Below are 21,157 nucleotides of genomic sequence, written 5' to 3'. Positions count from 1 at the left end.
AGTGATGCAGAAATTACACAGTTTCCCATCCCAGTCCTGTGTGTGCCTTATCCTGGTATGGGCCTCATCTGACCTGCCTTTTTTCCAAGGCTGCGGAAAGGAGAAAATGCCCAAAAAATGTTTATTTTTGCTGGAGTGGTTGGTGCTGAAGCTAGAGCAATGAAAGGAGCTCTAAAAAGAAGAAAATACAAGGCCCATCTCTAATCCCCCTCTATTCCTGAAATCACGATTTCCTCCTGGCGTTTCCTTTCTGGAAATTTCCGTTGTCACTGGGCGCAAATTGTGTCCAGACTTCACTGAGCTCTCAAGCCAGAATGTCCGTTTTAATATTTGTTCAATGGATCCAAATTTAGTTTGGAAAACTATTTTAGGTCAAACTATTTTGGACATTAACACAGCTAAATAAAACGACCTTACTGTTTCTCTAAACGCATGCAGTTGAACCTGAAGCGGGTTTAGCAGTTTTTTGGACATCGTATCTTGTGTCTGTTTGTACAGCTTGGTTCTCTGGTTTTTGTCAGCCTTAACTTCCCATATTCTTTCTTTCTTTCTTTGTAAATCTTTGTAAAGTTTACTCAGTAACTGTATCAGTTCCGTCTGAGTCGGCTGATTACAGATGTGAGTGTGTACAGTGAGTCTACAGGCCTCTCAACCTTCCAATTATTGCACCCTGTTTGCTTTCAGCTCATCCCGGTTCAAAAATTGCTAGATAGCTGGAAATAAAAACATTTTGCCCTGCTGTTTCTATTGGGTGTAAAAAATATGTTAAGTATGGTTTTCTTTTTCAGCCCATTTCAGTGAGAACACTCTTGAAAGAGGTTTGGTAATCTTTTCAACACAGTTGTGGAGCAGCACAAGGACAGGGCAGTCAGTTTTTGTGCTCTCCATGTCTGAATAAGTTACATATGCAAATTGGGTCCTTTCAAAATGTTGCACTAAAGAAACGATATAATTTGTGATTAGATTCAAAGATATTTGGGGCTGTTTTTTCCCACAACATGCATTGGTAAAGTATGCATTGTAATAAACAGAAATGTCAAAAATTATAATAATTCCTTTTCCCCCTTGAGGCAAGTATATTAACATAGTCTGGGTTGTATTTTCTTTTATCTCAAGTAGATTTGTTCATGGTTGTCATGATTTGTGTCCAACTGTACTATTTTTGAAATGCTATCCTAAACGCATGATTTTGACTAGTTGCATTTATTATTTGCATAAAGCATTGCCCCCCCCCCCCATCCCCCCTCCCCCCTGGTATCCACGGCCTATCTAAACATGTCTAAGGTTTATTTTTTGCTCATGGCCTGTAAGTTGAGGTCTTGAGGGTTGAGGTCTTGAGGGTTGTGTCTTGAGGAAGGTGTTTAAGGAAAGGGATATTGTTGGTTAGAATACAGTAAAAGTTCTGGTGTTTCGGGAGATGGTTTCTGTGAAGCAGCTGTAGTAGTGTAAGAGTCTTTCGCTGCCGTAAGCTCTAAAACTGGATTATCGCATGCGATCCACAGCGTGCCGAAGTCACGTCTCATTATGTTCCTTTAAAACCTACTCCGTGCTCGCAGCACAACCAGACTGGGGAATTTATCTTTCTTTTTTTCTTTATTTCTTTATTTCTCTCTGTTTGAATTACTGCGACCAAGCAACCCCTGGCCATTTCTCTCTCTCTCTCTCTGTGGTTGCATTGTGCCTGAGCAGAAGTGACACGCTGGTAACTATGTCATGCTATATTGATGCAACAGCTGACATCATTCAGCTTGATTCTGAGTTTCATTACTTTGCCATAAGTTCAAAACCCTCCTATTGAACAGTTTCGTTCGCATGTGGGGATTTTTCTGGCTGATGATTATCACAGAACTGTAAAGCAGCGCTCTCATTATGACTGTTTTATGCACACACATGCACAAATGGCCACGGCAGTGTGCACAGAGGTTCAAGTCTTGTTAATGATAATTGATAGATGCGCATGTTTAATGTTCGGTTGGGGTTTTAGTAACATTTATAGCACGGTCTGGTGCTAGTTTAGGGTTTTAGAAATGGTCAAATATGGAAGTAATTAGTCAGACCAAATGAATGCCGCACTAAACGGTTAAGAGACTGCGGTCTGCAACGTGCCTGGGAGGTACATCTGTGTGTGTTGTTGTTGTTGAAAACTTACCACTGAAAGTGAAAATAGTCAACAAAACATAATTGGATAAATGATGACTGCACATGGGGCTTCGGCAAAAGATGGAAACAATGGAGGACTGTGGGTGCGATAGAAAACTCAACACAATTAATTGTGAAATCTGTTGAATATCATTGAGACTTTTTTTAAAGAAAAAATTAAATCTGGAATTTACGTTTTCTGTTTTGGTAAACAACAGCGAATGGGAAACAACACATTTCAATAAATGCGTCAATACAGAAAAGAGCCAAGATGATTCATTTCCTCTTTGTTCTCGAATTGAACTAAAGATGTGGCTTTTGCTTGTCAGAAAATACAATGAGTAAACAACACAACGAATAACTCGTCTTTTGCTGTTCTTTTCCAGGATGAATTCCATCCGTTCATCGAGGCGCTGCTGCCGCACGTGCGTGCCTTCGCCTACACCTGGTTCAACCTGCAGGCCCGCAAGCGCAAATATTTCAAAAAGCACGAGAAGCGGATGACCAAGGATGAAGAGCGCGCTGTCAAGGATGAGCTCTTGGGTGAGAAGCCCGAGGTCAAACAGAAGTGGGCGTCACGCCTCCTCGCAAAGCTCCGCAAGGACATCCGTCCGGAGTGTCGGGAGGACTTTGTGCTGTCCATCACAGGGAAGAAGCCTCCGTGTTGCGTCCTCTCGAACCCAGACCAGAAGGGGAAGATGAGGCGCATAGATTGCCTGCGTCAGGCGGATAAGGTCTGGCGTCTGGACCTGGTGATGGTGATTCTGTTCAAGGGCATTCCGCTGGAGAGCACGGACGGGGAACGGCTGGTCAAAGGTGGCCAGTGCTCCAATCCCATTCTCTGCGTCCAGCCCCATCACATCAGCGTGTCCGTCAAAGAGCTGGACCTCTACCTCGCCTACTTTGTGCAGGAGAGAGGTGAGTTTGCACACCTGCTACACTAACATTGGTTACGCGCATGTGAACAAATCCTCGCCCATTCAGTACCTGGGGGAGCGGATGGTTCTCAGAACTACGCTTCCGCTGAACCGTGATGACAGTACTGGGAAGTCCTGTTGTGCAAAGGTACAGAGAAAACTTAAGTTTGTGGAGTGGCAGTTTGGTATGTGGCGTAAATCACAGAAAGATGCTCTGGCTTGCTTTTCTGAGAAAGCTGTTGACTCATCATCCTGTGCTGCTTGGTACCAGGAGCGCCAAAATTTGAGTGCAGCTTTGGCTTGCAGGCCACAGAATACACCGTATTCAGAGGCGCTGCACTAGTCGACTTTTTCAAACCCGAGCTGTGCTGTCAGAATCACAGACGGGAAGTTGGTTTTAATCAGAGAGACAGAAAGGGAGTTTAAAACATAAGCAGAGCCAAACACAGTAAATTATTTAAAATAAGTGGGTCAGCTCTGACAGGCAGGTAGATGTGTTTCAAGTTACTAAATGTTTTTTGTTGAAATAGAACTTTTATGAAAGCTTTTGGGATACATGAGCTGATGTACCATTTAACCCTGCATTCATCATCTGTGAATTTGAACCTATGACCTAAAAAGTTTGACTCTGCTGAAGTATGAAGCATCATTTTGAAACAACAAGTATTCAAAGGATACATATGCAGAGATAAACTTCAAATAAACACAGAATTTCTATATTTTTTATATACACTGTCATTCAAAACTTTGCAGTCAGTACAATTTTTCTTTTTAAAGAAATGAATACTTTTATTAAAGTAATAAATACAATGAAGTGACAATGAAGAAGTAATGGCTGCTGAAAATTCAGCTTTGCTATCACAAAAAATAAATGACTTTTTAGAATGTATTCAAAGAGAAAACATTTATTTTAATTTTGAAATAATATTTTGAAATATTACTGTTTTTACTGTATTTATGAAATAAACGCAGCCTTGGCACTTGCAAAAGAGACCACTTAATAAAATATTACCAATTTAATCATTGTTTTTTAAAAAAAGTATTAAAAATGTACTTATAAAGCATTTACTGTAATATGCTTACAGTTAAAGCCTAACAAGCAACCTTGCACATTGTTTCAAATATATGAATTTAATAAATACATTCAATAATATCTTTAATAAACTGAATGTGAACTTAGTAACTTGGTATTTGCACGAGGATACCAGTAAGCAACATGGAAAGAATATGCTGTATTTATCCATAAAGCAAACTCCAGCCACTGGACTCAAACTGATAAGCCGTAACCAGAAGTTCATCCACCTAGAAAAGTAGTCAGACCTCAGAAAGATGATTCAGGCAATTTAACGGCTTAATCAACAACCATTTTTTACTGCAAATTTCTTGAACTCAAGGACAAACTTCATATTTATGCTCTCCCTGAGCTTCCGTTATATATGTATTACTGAAAATGCATTTTCCGTTTGTTTTTGAAAACCAGTATGAGTAAAGCATGAGTCAACATTATTTTCTGTGGTAATTAGCAGCATGCCACAGATGATGTCTATAGAAATTACATAGAAGTTATAAATATAACTTTAAAGTAAAACCGTTCACGGTAATTCAGAAATAATTCTGTAGAATTATAAGATGCTCAGTATCTGGGGCAGAATGGTGTGTGTATGTTGAGACTGTGCAATGCATATAAGTTCAGTTGAATGGTCAATGTGACAGGATGGTGTGTGTGTGTGTGTGTGTGTGTGTGTGTGTGTGTGTGTGTGTGTGTGTGTGTGTGTAGTGCAGCAGCAGTTAGAGTGACTCAACGTTCTAAGTAGGCATATGTGTGAATGTTGCGATAGCATCTCTCTCAAATTCCCTCTGTGCTAGACTGTGTTCCAAACCTTTTAGTAAATTACCAGGTCCCAATGGTGTTGGAATTGTGTATTCTCTTTTTCACGATACTCTAAATCTATATATACAGAAAAGTCTTGTGTTTATGCACCTTAAATTTATGCATACCAATCAGACATGTAAATGGAAACTGGAAAAACTGTCCAGCAACTTTTTATCATTTGTATCACTTCACTTGTGTTTGCAGTGATACAGACTAGAGTACAGAATTGCAAAAGTTTTTCGAAAGAAGTCTCACCAAGGCATCATTTATTAGATCAAAAATTATAATATATTTCAAAATGTAATTTATTCCTGTTATGGCAAAGCTGAATTTTCTGCAGCCATTACTCCAGACAGTGTCACATGATCCTTCAGGCATCATTCTAATAATCTGATTTGGTGCTCAAGTAACTTTTTATCAATGTGGAAATCAGTTGTTCTGCTTAATACCTTTATGGAAACCGTATTACATTTCTTTCAGTATTCTTTGATGAATAGAAAGTTCAAATTAGCAGCCTTACTTGAAATAAAATATTTTGTTGCTGAATAAAAGTATTAATTTCTTTTTTAAATAAATCTAAATCTTAAAAAAGGTAGTGTATTTATTAAATTGATGTCACACCATTCCACTCACATATGCTGTTCCAGTCTGTTTGTTGTTTGGCAACACATACAATTTGATTCTTTAGCTTTTTTAGGAACTAAAAGAACCTTTTATTAGTCATCTGTTGTATAAAAACAATATCACATCAGCATGAGTGCTGTAGAAGGATAGAAATGCTTTCCAGGCATTTGAAAATCTACGGTTGCAGCCTGCCTTTTTCTGTCTTTAACTCCCTTACTCTCTCGTTCTTTCTCTTTTCCGCCCCTTTTTTCTCTCCACCCCCTCAGGCGACCTTCACCCTCAGTTGTCTGGGTCAGACATGTCACCTGACCTGCCTAATAGCCTACAAACTCCTTGTTGTAAACAGTCCGATAAGGAACTGTGTCCGTTCACCCTCACTTCTACTAACGGCAGCACCATAGAGAGAGAAGGAGAGGGAGCTCAAGGAAAAGAAAAAGGGGGAGTGGCTGAAAGAGAAGGCGAGAGTGAAAAGAGGCATACAGTCAGCATTTGCGCTTAAAGGCACAGGGCCATCTTTCACTTGCAAGGCATGCTCAAATTCCATTCATCTTGGTGAAGTTGAACAGGCCTGGCAGTGTTTCTGCAGCAGCAGCAGCTGTGTGTATTTGTGTGTGTGTGCGCTGAAACTTTCAGCTCTGTTTCGGTATCTTTGCTAATGGAGTGAAGAGCAGGGTGGGGCGGGGGTCCCGCATGGCGGCCAGATCGAGAAACAGTGGCCATTACTCATACTCTTACTGCCCTCCTTCTCTCATTCAACAGACTATACGCTTCGCAAAACGATTTAACCACAAGTCTCTCGGGGTGAAACGGCTCCCTCGAAAGATGATCAAATTAATTACATTTTTTAAAAGATTAGGCTACCAGCCTCATTAGAGATATACGATTTATCTAGCTCTCAGTTTTAGCAGTATCGGTTTCCAGCAGGGTCACATGACCTGGCTTGTGCCCCAGTCCTCTGATCTTTTTTTATAACTCTCAAGCTCTGAAGGTTTTGCTGGGACAATAAATATTTCACTTGTCAAAACAAACAGGATGGTGGTTTGAGCGAACCTGAAGACACGGTTGGTTTGGTGGCACAGGAGCCTTCTGTGCCAGGTATCAAGCCAAGGCTCAGTCTCCAGGCCCCGGTATCCTGCCCTTCGTGTTCGGTGAACAAAGAGGCACTAAAACCTATAGACTCTCTATCCATTTGTTTTACATGTGAGAATGCACTGTTAGTCAGCCAAGCAGGAAGATGTAAACACACACATGCACGCACACACACACACACACACACACGCACACACACACACACACACACACACACACACACACACACACACACACACACACACACACACACACACACACACACACACACACACACACGCATACACATTTTCAGTAAACACTGAGGAGCTGGAATGTGCTCCAGTGCTCTGGCAGCGGAAATTTGGGAGGGGTGGGAGAAAGAGGGTCAGCTCAGGTCAAGTTCACAGCACTGTCAGCCTCCAACAGGGGGAGGTGTTCAGCGTGCTTATCTTCTTAAAGGGCCAGTAGCCTGTGAAGCAAAGCAGCACATAATGGGGTATAACAGGAGAATTTTTCAATGTTTTATTAGAAAAAAAGAAAGGAAAAAAAATATATATAACATACCCTACAGTACTCTACAGGTATGTCAGTAATAATTGCTTTTGTAAGCTACGTTATGATAATTCTGTAATAAGCTGTAACATCAAATATACAATGGGGTTCTGATACCATATTAAAAATGTAATCTAATTTAATCCTGGAAATACACACATTTTTAGTAATTGGGTGCATTTTAAACTAGGAAATGTAATGTAAAATGAATAAGACATTTTTCAGATTCAGTTCTGCATTTCGAGGTAACTAATAAAATACGGTAAGTAAATCGACATTAGTGACATTGATCATGTGAACTCTCTTAGATGATCAGATGGCACAAGACGCTCTTTGGATTCTTCTCAAATCATGCGGGAGAATATGATCACCAGATTTGTAACTTGTGGAGTTTATGCAGATTGAGTGCTACTGTCAATAAAGCATAAGAGATTCAAACCATGTAATAAGACAACTTTTCTCTCAGGTTGTTATGCTGAAATTATAATTTGTCCTGAAAAAGTTTTTTCACTGGTGTCTTAGATTTTTGGATCTAAATGTACAAAGACATTGTTACTGACAATCAAAGGTGTGATTTCCTGAAACAAAACAAGACTTGCTCGCTTATGGCTGAAGCTTGCGGATCTTATGAAGAAACATCAAAGTGTTCCAACCCCACAGAACTTTCTTTTCACACTTTACTGTTTCTTTAGATATTTCAGTGAAAGACCTGCTATTTACAGTAAATAACTGTTAGCCTAATCCTGCCTGCTTTCTAAACGCGCTTCCTGAGAGAGAGAAAGCACTCTTGTTAAAAGAGTCTGACATGCAGCCTCTCTGTCTGAAGGGAGAAACCATTGGAGTTGGAATATGTCAATATTCAGTTCAGTAACAACTCAGAGGAATCAAAGCTCCATTATACCATGACAACTTTTGACACAGTTTGTCTTTACACCACTTAAAACTTGCACTGTTGCATGGGGGTCCTATCTGTAAGATGTCTAGCTTTTAAAAAAAAAAAGACAATTAAAAAGGTTTATATAATCATTTATTTTGTAAATAGGCTAATATATATATGAGTGCTGTTAATAGATTAAAAAATAACTAATTAATCACACATTTTTCTATAATTGCAATTAATCACACCTAACAAAATAAAGTTTTTAATGTGTTTATATTTTAATAATTTCACATTGAATCTCCAAGTTAATGTGGAAACAACATAAAGACAGTAGCTAGGTTTTGATGAAAAATGGCCAGTATAACTGTTAACTCTATTAAATAGTTTTTTATGTTTTAGCCATTAATTATATCCAATCAGTATTACAGTAGGCTTTTCAGTACAGCCTCTCAACTGTGAGCGCAGGGAGGGGTACTTTTAATTTAAGTCAACTTCAAAAAAATGTTTGGGCCTAGTCCGACAAGTTCAGATTTTTGCTTGGCCTGCCAATATGCTCAAAAAAGTTATTGTTTATGTTGTTTTTGGCCCATTTAACCTTGTAAACAGTGCTTTAAGATTTACATAAAATATAAAATGTACAACAAATGTATTAAGTTATCAAACGCTTCACAGTCTTCACTGCTTAAATTATAAATGAAATATAGATGAATCCTTATTAAAGCTAGAAAACTTATTCAGTAAAGAGCAGTGAGTGATTTTCTCTTTCTTTTGTTCTTTGATTAGCCTTAATGACAGACAGCAGTGGGTTTATTAGGCTGCTGTCACTTTAATACCTGCCGCACATGACACGGATCTGACACGCATCCCATTTTCACAGGACATAATCTATCTCATTTAAGACTGTGCTTACGAGGATACTCGACAAACGGGCATTTTGGCATGATTTTGCATGTTTTTATCCGTGCAAACTCTGTCTGAAATGTCTTTCTGTGCCACAGATTGTGCCAGGGGTTTTTAAACTTCTGAGCAGAACATCAATGTGACAATTATTCATTACCATGGTATATATCTATATTTTTTTCATAGTTTCTAAATTAACTAGAGATGAAATGAGTGAAATCCAAGAAATAAATTAAATAACCAAGAGAGTTGAGAAAGGGGAAACGAAATATGAAGTGACTAACTGAGCAAAAGACACACAGAAAAAATAAAACACCATGAGAATAAATCAAATAATGTATAAATATATATGATGGATAGATAAATGTCAAATATATGGTGAGAGAGAGATGCAGGCGGAGGGAGGTCACAGATGAAAGTCAGAAGCATTGCAGCTCTATGGTAATCAATCTGTGAGATCAATGAGTGGGGCAGCCGGACAGAATACAGCTCATAGTGCTGACTGTTCGCAACACGCTTACTGCTCCACTCCACGTGAGATACTCTGACCGCCCCTGAGACCGCAGTCAGTGGGACTGGGTATCAAGAAGAGTGCTCAGTGAGTCCAAAATTAATACTTAGGAATCACAGTGTAAGAACCAAATAAGACATCTACAGTAATTTGATTGGACAAGCAGAATTACATTTTATTTTTGGAATTTCTTTTCACCCCTTAATAAATCTTTTGCTTAATTGGGACTCTTAATTGGGATAATTGATTCTATCCTGAGAGAATGGTCTAATAAAATATTTCAACTTCGTGTTCTAGCTAATAAATATTAGCATCAGGTGATCAACACGCAAAGCTGTGCAATGCATCCATAATAAACTACAGCTGATGGTTAACATCAGAAGTGTGTATGACACATACTCCTCTTGACCTTACATAGCCTCCTGCAGAGTGCGGGTGATAACCAGACATGGCTCCTCGCTGATTAAAAGTGACTCCCTGATAAACCCCTCATGCATTACTGTATCTCAAACCCTGTTACAGGTCACCATCATTCAAGCCATCTGGAACTTCGCATTTCTGTTTAATGGAAATTTAATAGAGGCCACCTGAACTATCTGAGCCGTGGAGGCCCAATTTACCAGACATTTGTTTTCACACAACTCTGAGTGTGAAACTGCTTTTATTTGATTTTAAAGCGTGGCTCTTGTCCTTGACTTGTCAGGCAGACACACATTTTTGTCTGCTTTACGATGAAAGGAAGGCATTTACATAATACCACTGTTTGTGACTCCCTGTTACCGGTCAGACTCTACTAAACCACTACTAACTTGAGTATGTGTGTGTGAGTGAAAGAGAGAAAGTGTTTGAGGTTCTAGCAGGATCAACTTCGCCAGGAGTCTTGGATTACAGATTCTTTATATCAAATAATAGATGGAGGGAATGAATAAAGAAGTGCAGGGAATCTGTTTGAAGCTTTCGGGAGATTGAAAGTGTGACAAACCGACGGTGTCCTCCAGACCTTTAAAAATGTTTCCTCTGAAATGCCTATGCCCCAGCTGTTAAAGTGCAGATAGACAACTCCATTGACTTAACTCACCCTGTCTTGCTCTGCCAGGCTGTGTGTGAAGGAGAGTGTCAGCTTCATTTCTCAACCTCAGCACAGCTGCCAATGACCACTATGAGGACTATAGATACTTGCACTGAGGGGAGGATTCTCTTAACAGTTGTGACACTTTTGCACGTGGGATTTCAGTGTAAAAGCATGCACCTCATTCACTCTCATTCCAGTGTGGCAATGCGCTAAATGTGAATATTAAAGTGATAGTTCACTCGAAAGTGAAAATTCTGTCATTATCACTCACACATTTGTCATTTCAAAACTGCATTACTTCTATTTCTATTATTTCTTCTATTTACTATTTCTTTTGTGGAACCCAAAAGAAGATATTTTAAAGAATGTTTCAATTGTTTTTTCTACTCAATGAAAGTCAGTGGGGTCCAAAACAACACTGGAGCTCACTGAATTTCACAGTTAAAAGTTTTCATCTACTTCAATTTAAAATCTTTTAAAAGTAATAGAAAAAACATTTGTTTGCCATAACTTATTGATCATATCATTTTTATTTTACATTTTTACAGTTTGTTTTTTAAACTAAAATGTCTTTCATGTAGATACTGTAGACACATTTAGCACGTAGCTAAACTGAAAAAAGTGTGAACAAGGTGCATTTTTTAATTCCAAAAAAATGTATCCACTATGGAAACTATCATTTTTGTATAAAACTATAATTGATTTTTTTTTTAAATGGAAAAATTTAAATGCCCAAAATTGGACATTATATAGCAAGTCACTGATCACTGTGCTACCGTAAAGAACCTGTTTGGGGATCGAAACCGAAATATTCGATTGAAACCAGGAACATCAAAGTGTCATCTTTGGCACAGATTTGAAAGCTTTTTCAAGTTTGGTTGGAATCCCCTTGGTTTAGTTTACTTTCAATACATGTCTAAACTAATGCTTTTGTGACCACAAATGGGAAATTAAATTGGTATCATTTTCCATCTTGACTCAGAAGGATGTCTGAAATGACGACAACAGTAGCCGCCCCCCCGCCCCCCCCCCGAACAGGAAGTGACACTCTCATTTTTCTTTACCGTTGACAGCTCTGTTTAAATGCCGTTACTGAAACTTGTTTGCATTAAATGAAACTTGAAAAATACGCACTTCTGCACACACTGACGCAAGTGTCTTAACTTTACAAGAAGCTTTTCTTTGTGACAGCAGTGTTCTTCTTTAATGTGGTGTGTTGTGACAAGACAATTGAAGACATGTTATTCAGCCAGAAAAATTCCCTCTCCGGCTACCATGTTTTAGCTGAATTGATGAGTCTGGCGATTCGGCCTGTCATTTACCCTTTGAGGGGCTTCCTCTGGTTTCCCCCTGACGTCTTTGAGGTTTTGGAAGTCGTTCGCTGAAGCTGTTTTGGAGAGTTCCACAGAGATGCAGCCAGCTGTCAACAGATTCAATCACTCAAAGTCAGTCATTTGTGAAAAATCCTTTTTAGGGTAGTATTTTTAAGGGGAAGGAAGACAGTAAAATATATTTAATATTTTAAAATTTTATAATTATATAACATTATATTTATCATCTATTATTTTATTTATAATTATATGTTCCAATAAATTATATCAAATATTTACTATATATAGTTTTATATGATAATTATAATAAAAGAGTGCAAATGACTTTACATCCCATATATATTTGATTTATAGTGAAACAGTTATGAGTCAAATTTTTGTGTTAAAGGTGCTATGTGTAAAAATTTGGAGGATCTATTAACAGAAATGGTATATGACATCCATAGCTATGTTTTCAGTAGTGTATAAAGAACTTACTTAATAAACCGTAATGTTTTTATTACCTTAGAATGAGACATTTATATAATATATATATTTACATATATATAACCGTGGGCACCACCTTCTATGAAGGTCGCCATATTGTGACGTCATGTTTCTACCGTAGCCGAAACGCGAACAAACAGCGCTACAGAGCACGTTTCGTCACTACCTTGAAAGAGAAGCAGCAGAAAGCTAGAAGCTAGCCATAAACACCGTGAGTAGTGACTTTTCCCTTGTCAGTGGTGTTTATGTAGTTGGATTGTTTCATGTAACTTAGTTATTCTCCCTCGCTGTGTTATGGCTTTGCTATGTGGGGATAAATGTGCTGGTTACGTTCGTGAGACAGCTGATTAGTACTCTTGTCATTGACCGTAAAACAGTAACGTTACAGGAATCACCAACCCGTCGATCGCGGTCGACAAGTCGATCTTGGAAGCATTTTAAGTCGATCGCGAAGAGCTTTCAAAATCAGAGAAAAAAAGCCTATTGTGTGTAGTAAATGGTGTCTAGGGGATGCGGAGGCGCGCGCGCTGTTACAATCATGCCATTTTTGCGAAGCGCACCTTTGGGCTCATGAGGACGCGTCGAGTTTAAACAAGGCTTTACGCTTTAACCAGCTCAGCCACAGTAACAGCTCATATTTAGCCAGCTAAACTTTTACTACCCTGTTAGAAAAAATATATAGTTGCATAGTTTCATGTGGTTCTTCTCCCTCGCTGTATTATGGGTTTGCTATGTGGGGGGAAATGTGCTGGTTACGTTTGTGAGACAATCAGCCGATTACTATTATTATATTATATATTAAGACCCTTGATCCTCACCTGACTATGGCTTTGTAAACTTTATCCATGATGTGGTTTATAATGGACTGTGGTACAGAAACAGTGACAATGTTACACACTCTTGGCTTACTCTGGCTATTCTCTGCTGTCTCAGACGACGATATGTTTGTCCCGTTTTAGCCACCGTAGCTCCTTCGAAAGGGGGGGTGAGCAGTGGGCTGAGCCCTTAGTGCAACCGGCAGCCGAACCGCTAGATGTCGCTAAAAATCACACACTGCACGTTTAAAAATATTTGAAGCTTTTATGTTTCGTGTCTCACTGTCTAAACTGTGTTGAATAGCAGCACATTGTCAGCTGGGTCAGTTAGCGAAATTTTAGAAGTGATATTTCTGGTACTACTGTACTTTTTTAGCTCTGGTGTATCACCCAATCCTGCAGCGTCCACAGTTATCCATGCTGTCTGAATTATGCTGTGCATTTTGCAGTTACTCAGCTAGGGCAAGGCGATGAAAGAACCTGAGTACTATAGTTCTCTCTCTCTCTCTCTCTGTCTGACTTTGAAGCCGCTTTGGTATTTCTCCATAGAGGCATGAGATCTTAAGGCTGAGGGATGTTTGACAGAGAGCAACAGATCAAAGTGTTGAAAGAGAGAAGTGACAGATGAAAGACAGAGACGAGAGGGGAGGGCAGAACCTCCCATGCCACACACTGACATCCTCTATTGGCATCACATTTCAGTGCCCAAGATTGGACACACACATGATTATACACACATTAAGCCACAATACATGCAAATCAATATACAGTGGGATTTTTACTATGCAGTACATTATAATGGTCCCATCATACATGATTCAATATACTGGATACATTTATATACTTTCCATCTTTTTCATTTCTAATATCCTTACGATATATCTAATATCTAATATAACTAGTTAAAGCCATAATCTTCTAGGAATTATTGTGTTTCACGCTAAAAAGTTTGTTTGTTGAAATTATTTAATATATTATATATATGATAATATAAGTTTTTCAAAAATATGAACAAATTATTTCTCTCCTCTTAATTTTTTTACATTATGTAAATAATCAATTTATAATTAATGTAGAAAGTTTTCAAAGTGTCCATGCTTGGCCACAGTAGCTATATTTCTGAATGTCTGAGCTCTTTTTATATTAATACTCAATTAAATTAAAATGCAAGCAAATTTTTCAAGAGCTCAAAAGGTGCTGCATAACAGGCATGACCCACATCGGGTTCACAGTGTTTGATGTTGATGCTTATGTCATGTATATGCACTTAGTTCATTTTAGGGGATTTATAAACTCTCCTTCCCTTGTGGTGCCAACTAAAAGACTGGTTGTTTTTGGAATATGTGATCGTTTTCAACAGGTTTTGAATGGTGCTGTTGTGTCATATCTGATGCCTGTGTATCTCTTTCAGAGCACATGGTGTCTGTGTAGTGGGTTGTGGCTTTATAATGTCTTGTCTGCCTTGCCTTGCAGCAGCAAAGACGGCTTGCCCCCCCCCAACCTAAACCGCACACATAAACATTCATTTCTTCTCATTTCTTCACAGTAGCTCCTACGATCAGGATGTGTGGGGTTTTGCATTTGTTGTAAGCTGAAATAAACTGTACTAATTAATACTAACTTGCCATTTAGCTTGTTTGGGCCAGGAGCGACTTGTAGTAGACTTTTGACTTATATTCATAATCATCTATTCAGCTGGTTGTGGGAAAGACTAGCTGATCTTAGGGAAAGCCTGTGTGACTAGGCTCCACTACACTTGACACATTTCTTGGTGTAAGTGTTGGTAAAAAATATTTTTAATATGTAGATGGACTGTGCAACACCTGATTCCCCTAACTGTCACTCAACACATAACTCTTAAAGTTAAACTCTTTAAATAGCTTTGCGACAGCATTGATGCCTCATAAGTCTTTGAAATCCCTTCCCAGAAGTCCTTTTTGGGTCTCATGCTAATGATTGCTTTGTGCGCAGTGATTTACACTGGGGAATCCTGGGAGAACTGTAGTCTTGGCCCAGTTTAGGCGCCGGGGTCCTCATCACCTCTCCATTGCCTCTGATCTAATCCTCCCTGCCCTCAAAGGAAGCAATTAAGAGGCTGCCTTTAATCCCAACAGTTAGAGAGGGAGATTGCCCAGTGCTTTGACAGCCAAATGATGCATAAGTGGTTGTTTTGGAGTGGGAGCCCAATTTGAAATTCGCTTGTCCAGACTTTCTTGAGTGGGTCAGACTGTGAACTTTAGCAAACTCCGTTTGAAGTAAAATGTGCGTGAAGAGTCAAGTGTGAAGCAGTAATAAGCAGTGTCTGTGCATATCAAACTTAAAGTACATATTGATTCTCTCGTAAATGTGTTTCAGTGGTCGATTAATTGCATTCTTACAGCATTCACCTTTATCATCCATCAATCAATCACAGTATTTATTTTTACTATTATTATTATTATTATGAGTAGTAGTAGTAGTAGTAGTGGTTATATGTAATATATATATATATATATATATATGTGTGTGTGTGTGTGTGTGTCTGTGTGGTGTATATATATATATATATATATATATATATATATATATATATATATATATATATATATATATATACTGTGTATATACAGTAGTCAACATTTGAAGTGGATCAAAAAAGTTAATCAAAGTTGTCCTAAGACAAGAACGGGTATTGTTACAAATTCATGTATAACTTTGATGAAAGGTTTTGATCCACTTCATATGTTGACTACTGTATATTGTTTACTTATTATTAGGTTAATATATATATAAATGATTAAAATATCATAAAAAAAATTATTGTTGACTTTTAAGGTTTAATTTTGAAATAAGGTTTAAAATAAGCAATTGGTACCATGTAGGTTCACTCGCAATCTGGTTCCTAAAGTAAAACCAGTTGCCCGACACAGTGGAGTTCTGAATATGTCCTCTAAAACAGCCTCTGATTAACGTGTGAAGGGTTTTTTTTATGACAAACTTCGCTGCACCGCACATATGGGAACCATCACTCCTCCTTCAACCTTGCTTGTCTTCCCATTCCTGATATCCACCACAACTCATCCCTTCTGCCATTTGCATTATCAGTCATTTTGTATGATAATGAGAGTAGATCCTGAAGCTTGACCAGATGTGGTGGTTTATATGAGCGCTGCTTCTACGACATCTCGTTCACATTGACCAGTTTAGACATCGTTTGCAAAGACAATGTTTTCAACGGGATATAGCAGATCCTTGAAACCAGATATTAAAAGGGCTCTCCCATTTCTTCATGCTTTACTCATTAGCATTACCTTATCGGTAAAATCAGCTGCAGTTTCCAGTCCATGCTGTCCATATTGCCTGATTCATGGTTCAAACCACATTATACGTTAAAGGAAGTCAAACTTAATTAACGTCCTTTGCGGACATCAAATGCAATTACTCTACCATGCAGCTCCTCCTCCTCACCCTCTAATGCTTGGCAAGCATCCTGTGAGATCTTAATCCATATCCTTTGCTCATTTCGCAACACAGAGCTTGAACGAAGTGCACTTTTTACTGTTGGCTGGGGCAAGAGCGATCTGGTTCGTCGGCATGGCGTATTTCAACTGCCACTTTAATTTACTGCCCTCTCTCTGTAGCAATGCTGAGTTTTTCACAATAACTTTTTACAAAGTCAAACTCCTGTCTGACATCAGTAAACTACTATGATCTCCTTTCAGGAATTCACAGTATAAAATACACAGATTTAGCTGTGTTTTAAATCACGTTAAAGTAGTTAACTCAAAAATGATTAATTACCCTCATGTCACTCTGTTGTTGTTTTTTGTGAAGAACAAACTAAAATTGAATCCATTTTCACTCATATTCTTTTTCTATGCTACAGTTCAAATCAAATATGTACTTACTGTACAAAAGACTTTAGAACTAATTACTCTACCACATTTAAAAAAAAGAAATTTATATTTTTATTCAGCAAGGATGCATATTAGAATGATTTCTGATGGATCATGTGATATTGTATTTCATGATATTACTGTTTTTACTGTATTTTTCATCAAATAAATGCAGTCTTGGTGAACACAAGAGACTTCTTTCAAAAACGTAAAGAAATCTTACTCACCCCAAACTTTTGAACTGTAGTGAACGTTTGATATTATTGACATCCAAATTGTGCCATAGATTCTGTATTGAATTGCCTTTATGGTCCTTTGTCCTTTTTGAGGCTTAAAAGCCTTTGGTCACTATGAACTGTTGTTGTATGGAAAAATAAGAGTATACTGGGTTGGGATCATAAGGGTGAATAAATAATGACAGAAATTTGATGTTGAGTGTTTGTTTTTCATTTGCTGTATGCAACACATTTATAAATGATTAATTCTTAATTTAAATTATTAATTAATAAATATTAATTAATTTAAAAATTTTAAATAAATGTTTTATTTTATAATACTCTAATAATAATATGTGCCAATCTTTTTTCTATTTTGTCATAAAATAAAGACTATATTCTAAAATAGCATTAGATATTTTCTAATTGAACAAACGCATATATATTTGATATTCGCAATAGCTTTCTCCTTCCTTATAGTAGTATTTACTGCACTTTTAAGGGTAAATTACTGTACTATGTGCATCTGACCCCTAGGTGTTCTGTCAGAAAGCTTTTGATTGACAGTTCCTCACTCCACCTATCTATCTCGCGCTCGTGTGATGATTGGCCTGTTGAGAGAGCCTAACCTCTCTCAATAGGGAGCTGCCCCTCTTGTCAAAGCAGCCCTGAGGTCAGATCTTGGGCAGCTTTTTTGGTAAATCGCCCTGTGTTAGAAACATAAGGTCACACAGAGGGTTTTGATCATATTTTCCTTTGCCCTGGTTGTGTTATTTTGGTTTCTTTCCCTGTTAACTTCCATCCTCACATGTTCTTTTCTCCCCTGCCAATTCCTAGCTATCTTCCCTCACATCCTGTCTTCTAATTTGTTTTTTCTTCCTCCTTTGTTATGAGACCGTCTTTCATTTCTTTCCCCCCTCTGCCTACTTTTTTTTTGCAGAGAAGCACGCGGTTGTAACTAGTGTTTTTTGTACCCTATGTTTTGGGGCTACCAGGCGATACATTGTCAATATTGATTTTTAAATGATGTAATAAATACAGAGAGCTCGAGTCAAACATAACAATACCGGTAAACGTGGCAAAATATTGTTGCTCAGTCATTGCGGTCACGCCAAGGTCCGTTATTTCTACCATCACTCAAGCGTGTCGTATTTACGTTGAAAAGCCTCATTAAGATCGTGCTCTCCATTAAAACTCAACGCCAAGCGCTGTGTGTGGGTGTTTAAACGCGCTCCCATATTGTAGCTTTTTATTGTAGCATTTGGAACACGTTTTAAAGGAATGACATGCGCTGGAAACAATCTGCTCCCTGCAGCTTAAACGCTAACCCTGGTACTAGAACCCTAACTGCCCTTCCCGCTAATAGCTCCTGCGGTCGCCTTGGCCATCCTTTGGGTTCTAATAGCGGAGAGTTGTTTGTGGGATGGAACTGCTGACAGTTGGCCTGGCTCCAGGGAGCATGCTGGGTAAACATTGTTGAGAGGTGCAGAGCTAGAAGACAGGCCCTGAGGTGCCCTTGGGTCCTGTGGCTCTGTCTTCCAGCTGTCATTTAGGAGGTGATTGGTGTGGCTGAAGGAGGAGGGGAGATTGAAGCCTGTGTGTGAAGTCATTAATCTCAGTAATCACCCTTTCTAGAGATAGTCGCGCACTAACGCTTATATACACTCGAGCTCTGTTCCAAAACCTAGTGAGCTACTGTACCTACAGCTGGTTTCTAACGGAAACCTCATAAGTGGCTGATTTGGAGCACTCTACCTAGGCAACAACTCATGGAATACAAATAGCCCTCTTTATAAATAGCATATGGGATACGCAAGACAAATTTAATTGTTTCTAATTTTAGTTTTAATAAAAAAAAGTCTCTTCTTATTATTGAATGAAAAAAAAAAAAAAATATATATATATATATATATATATATATATATATATAAATGTGTAAATCAATTTAATGATGAAAATAAATGAGAGTTATAACTTAAAGAAAACATTTTTTGGAGGGGGGACGACGACGATGCACTGAGCATTAAGAAACTTTCAGAAAAAAATATATTCAGTATGGCAGCTGAAACAAACAAAATACACACACACACACACACACACACACACACACACACACACACACACACACACACACACACACACACACACACACACACACACACACACACACTTCTTTTTTTCAGCTGCCATATGCCATAACTTATTTATTTGAATCATTAAATTGTTTGACACAGTGACACAGTCTCTCTTATATGGAGATAGATATCTAAAAAAAATTTTTTTTTTTCTTCTCTTTTACATTTAGGCAACAACAAAGTTCCTTAAAGGTTCAAAGATATTGCTGTCAGTTCATACTGCTGTTTACACTTTCTCCGACAAGCAGATGCGATGAGACCAGTTTTCCCATATGGTCATGTGACATTCGACATATACCCCATGTAAATAAACAGCCAAAGTTAGTCCTTACACAGTGAGGGAATGACAGTTTACATGAGGCTGTCAAATTCAATGTAATTTTCTATAATTATTTTTAAAAGAATTTCTTTATTATAATATATAATAAATAATATTTTTGCACAGAAAACTTCCTACACAGTAAAAATATTTATGATCAATAAGTTATGACAACATGTTTTTACATTGCTTTAACTCATCAAAATTAGGTAAGCAATTTCAACTTTTTTTTGTAAGTTATACAAGATTCAACTCAACTTTTTCAACTTTTAAGTCAGTTTAATGTAATTTAGGTTGAAATGACAAGTTGAAATTTAAAGGAGCAACTTTTTTTACATTGTCGTTTTACAGTTTATTTCTATAGTTTACATTAACTACCAATTGGTCCACTTTTTAATAATAATTACAACAACAATAATAATAATTATGAGTTTAATTTATAGACAGGGCGTTTTATGTTTGTGTGAGAAGTGTCATGGTGCTTTAAGACATGTCATGTGATTTTTCTAGATCATTGGTTCCCAAACTTTTTAAAAGCATGGCATCCTTTTGCTTGGCATTTTTTTCCCCACAGCACCCCAACCCAATTAAACTAAATGTGCATGTGTACATACATATGTTTAATATTATTATGAAAATAGCATATAAATGATCAAATTGACTTGTTTTATCAAACTACTCGAGAAAAATATGAATTTAATTTTTTTTTTTTTTTAATTTAGTCATTTAACCACTTTTTACACCCACTGCAGTTAGCTGAGCATTGTGTGGGACAAGCCAAATTCACATACATCCAATCAAAAAAAATTGTATGAAATGAGAAAAAAATTTCAAGAGATTTACCATTGTACTTCTATGTGTGTAAATGTTTGTAGATTTATCATTACTTTTGTACTTTTGATTTTTCAAAATTAATTTGAACCATTTACTTTGTGTGAGTGGAGCGGGCCATTTAAACTTTAAATATGAATGAAAAATATCATTGTTGTTTCCCTTATTTATATTCGATTGGACATGCTCATATGTTGGTGTTTTTATATATTTTCAAAATATATTTTATAAAAAATATTCTATGGTAGGATAGTTATTTGAGGCTGTTTAAGTTGGAAAAAAGCTGAGATTCTGCGGCACCCCTAGCCAGTCGCGGCACCCACTTTGGGAACTACTGGTCTAGATAGTGTTAGTCTGCACATGCAATACAGACAAAAAGGTGCTAAAATATTGCACCTTTTTAAAACGTCATATGTGCTACAGCCTATTTTGCTTTAAAATACGACTTTCATAGATTGCTTACTAGGTTTTGAAACAGTACGCTCACTTACACAACAAAGACAATAGGTGTTCTAGTCTATCATGTTTCACTAGGGAACAGTTCAAAATAGAGCTATGTCCTGACTCATTTGTGTGTGTGTGTGTGTGTGTGTGTGTGTGTGTGTGTGTGT

At 37.7% G+C, this 21,157-nt stretch overlaps 1 protein-coding gene and 1 long non-coding RNA gene across 15 annotated transcripts in view; one reads left to right on the top strand and one right to left on the bottom strand.

Annotated features, from left to right (window-relative positions):
- The window catches only part of nfic (nuclear factor I/C), a 128,002-nt gene that overhangs the window by 44,557 nt on the left and 62,288 nt on the right, over positions 1-21,157 (top strand). For all 14 annotated transcript variants that reach the window (XM_077222966.1, XM_077222973.1, XM_077222971.1 and 11 more), the window contains exon 2: positions 2,526-3,057. In XM_077222966.1, coding sequence (XP_077079081.1) covers positions 2,526-3,057 — 532 coding nt within the window. The remainder of the gene's footprint in view (positions 1-2,525; positions 3,058-21,157) is intronic.
- The window catches only part of LOC143732191 (uncharacterized), a 36,114-nt gene that overhangs the window by 3,839 nt on the left and 11,118 nt on the right, over positions 1-21,157 (bottom strand). The window contains exon 3 of the long non-coding RNA XR_013201064.1: positions 11,862-11,959. This is a non-coding gene — a long non-coding RNA (uncharacterized LOC143732191). The remainder of the gene's footprint in view (positions 1-11,861; positions 11,960-21,157) is intronic.

Source organism: Siphateles boraxobius, unplaced genomic scaffold (genome assembly GCF_051911475.1).
Source record: "Siphateles boraxobius isolate OS27281-9 unplaced genomic scaffold, OSU_SipBor_1 9, whole genome shotgun sequence".
NCBI classification, from domain to species: domain Eukaryota; kingdom Metazoa; phylum Chordata; class Actinopteri; order Cypriniformes; family Leuciscidae; genus Siphateles; species Siphateles boraxobius.
This window is presented reverse-complemented; position numbering and strand designations above follow the sequence as displayed.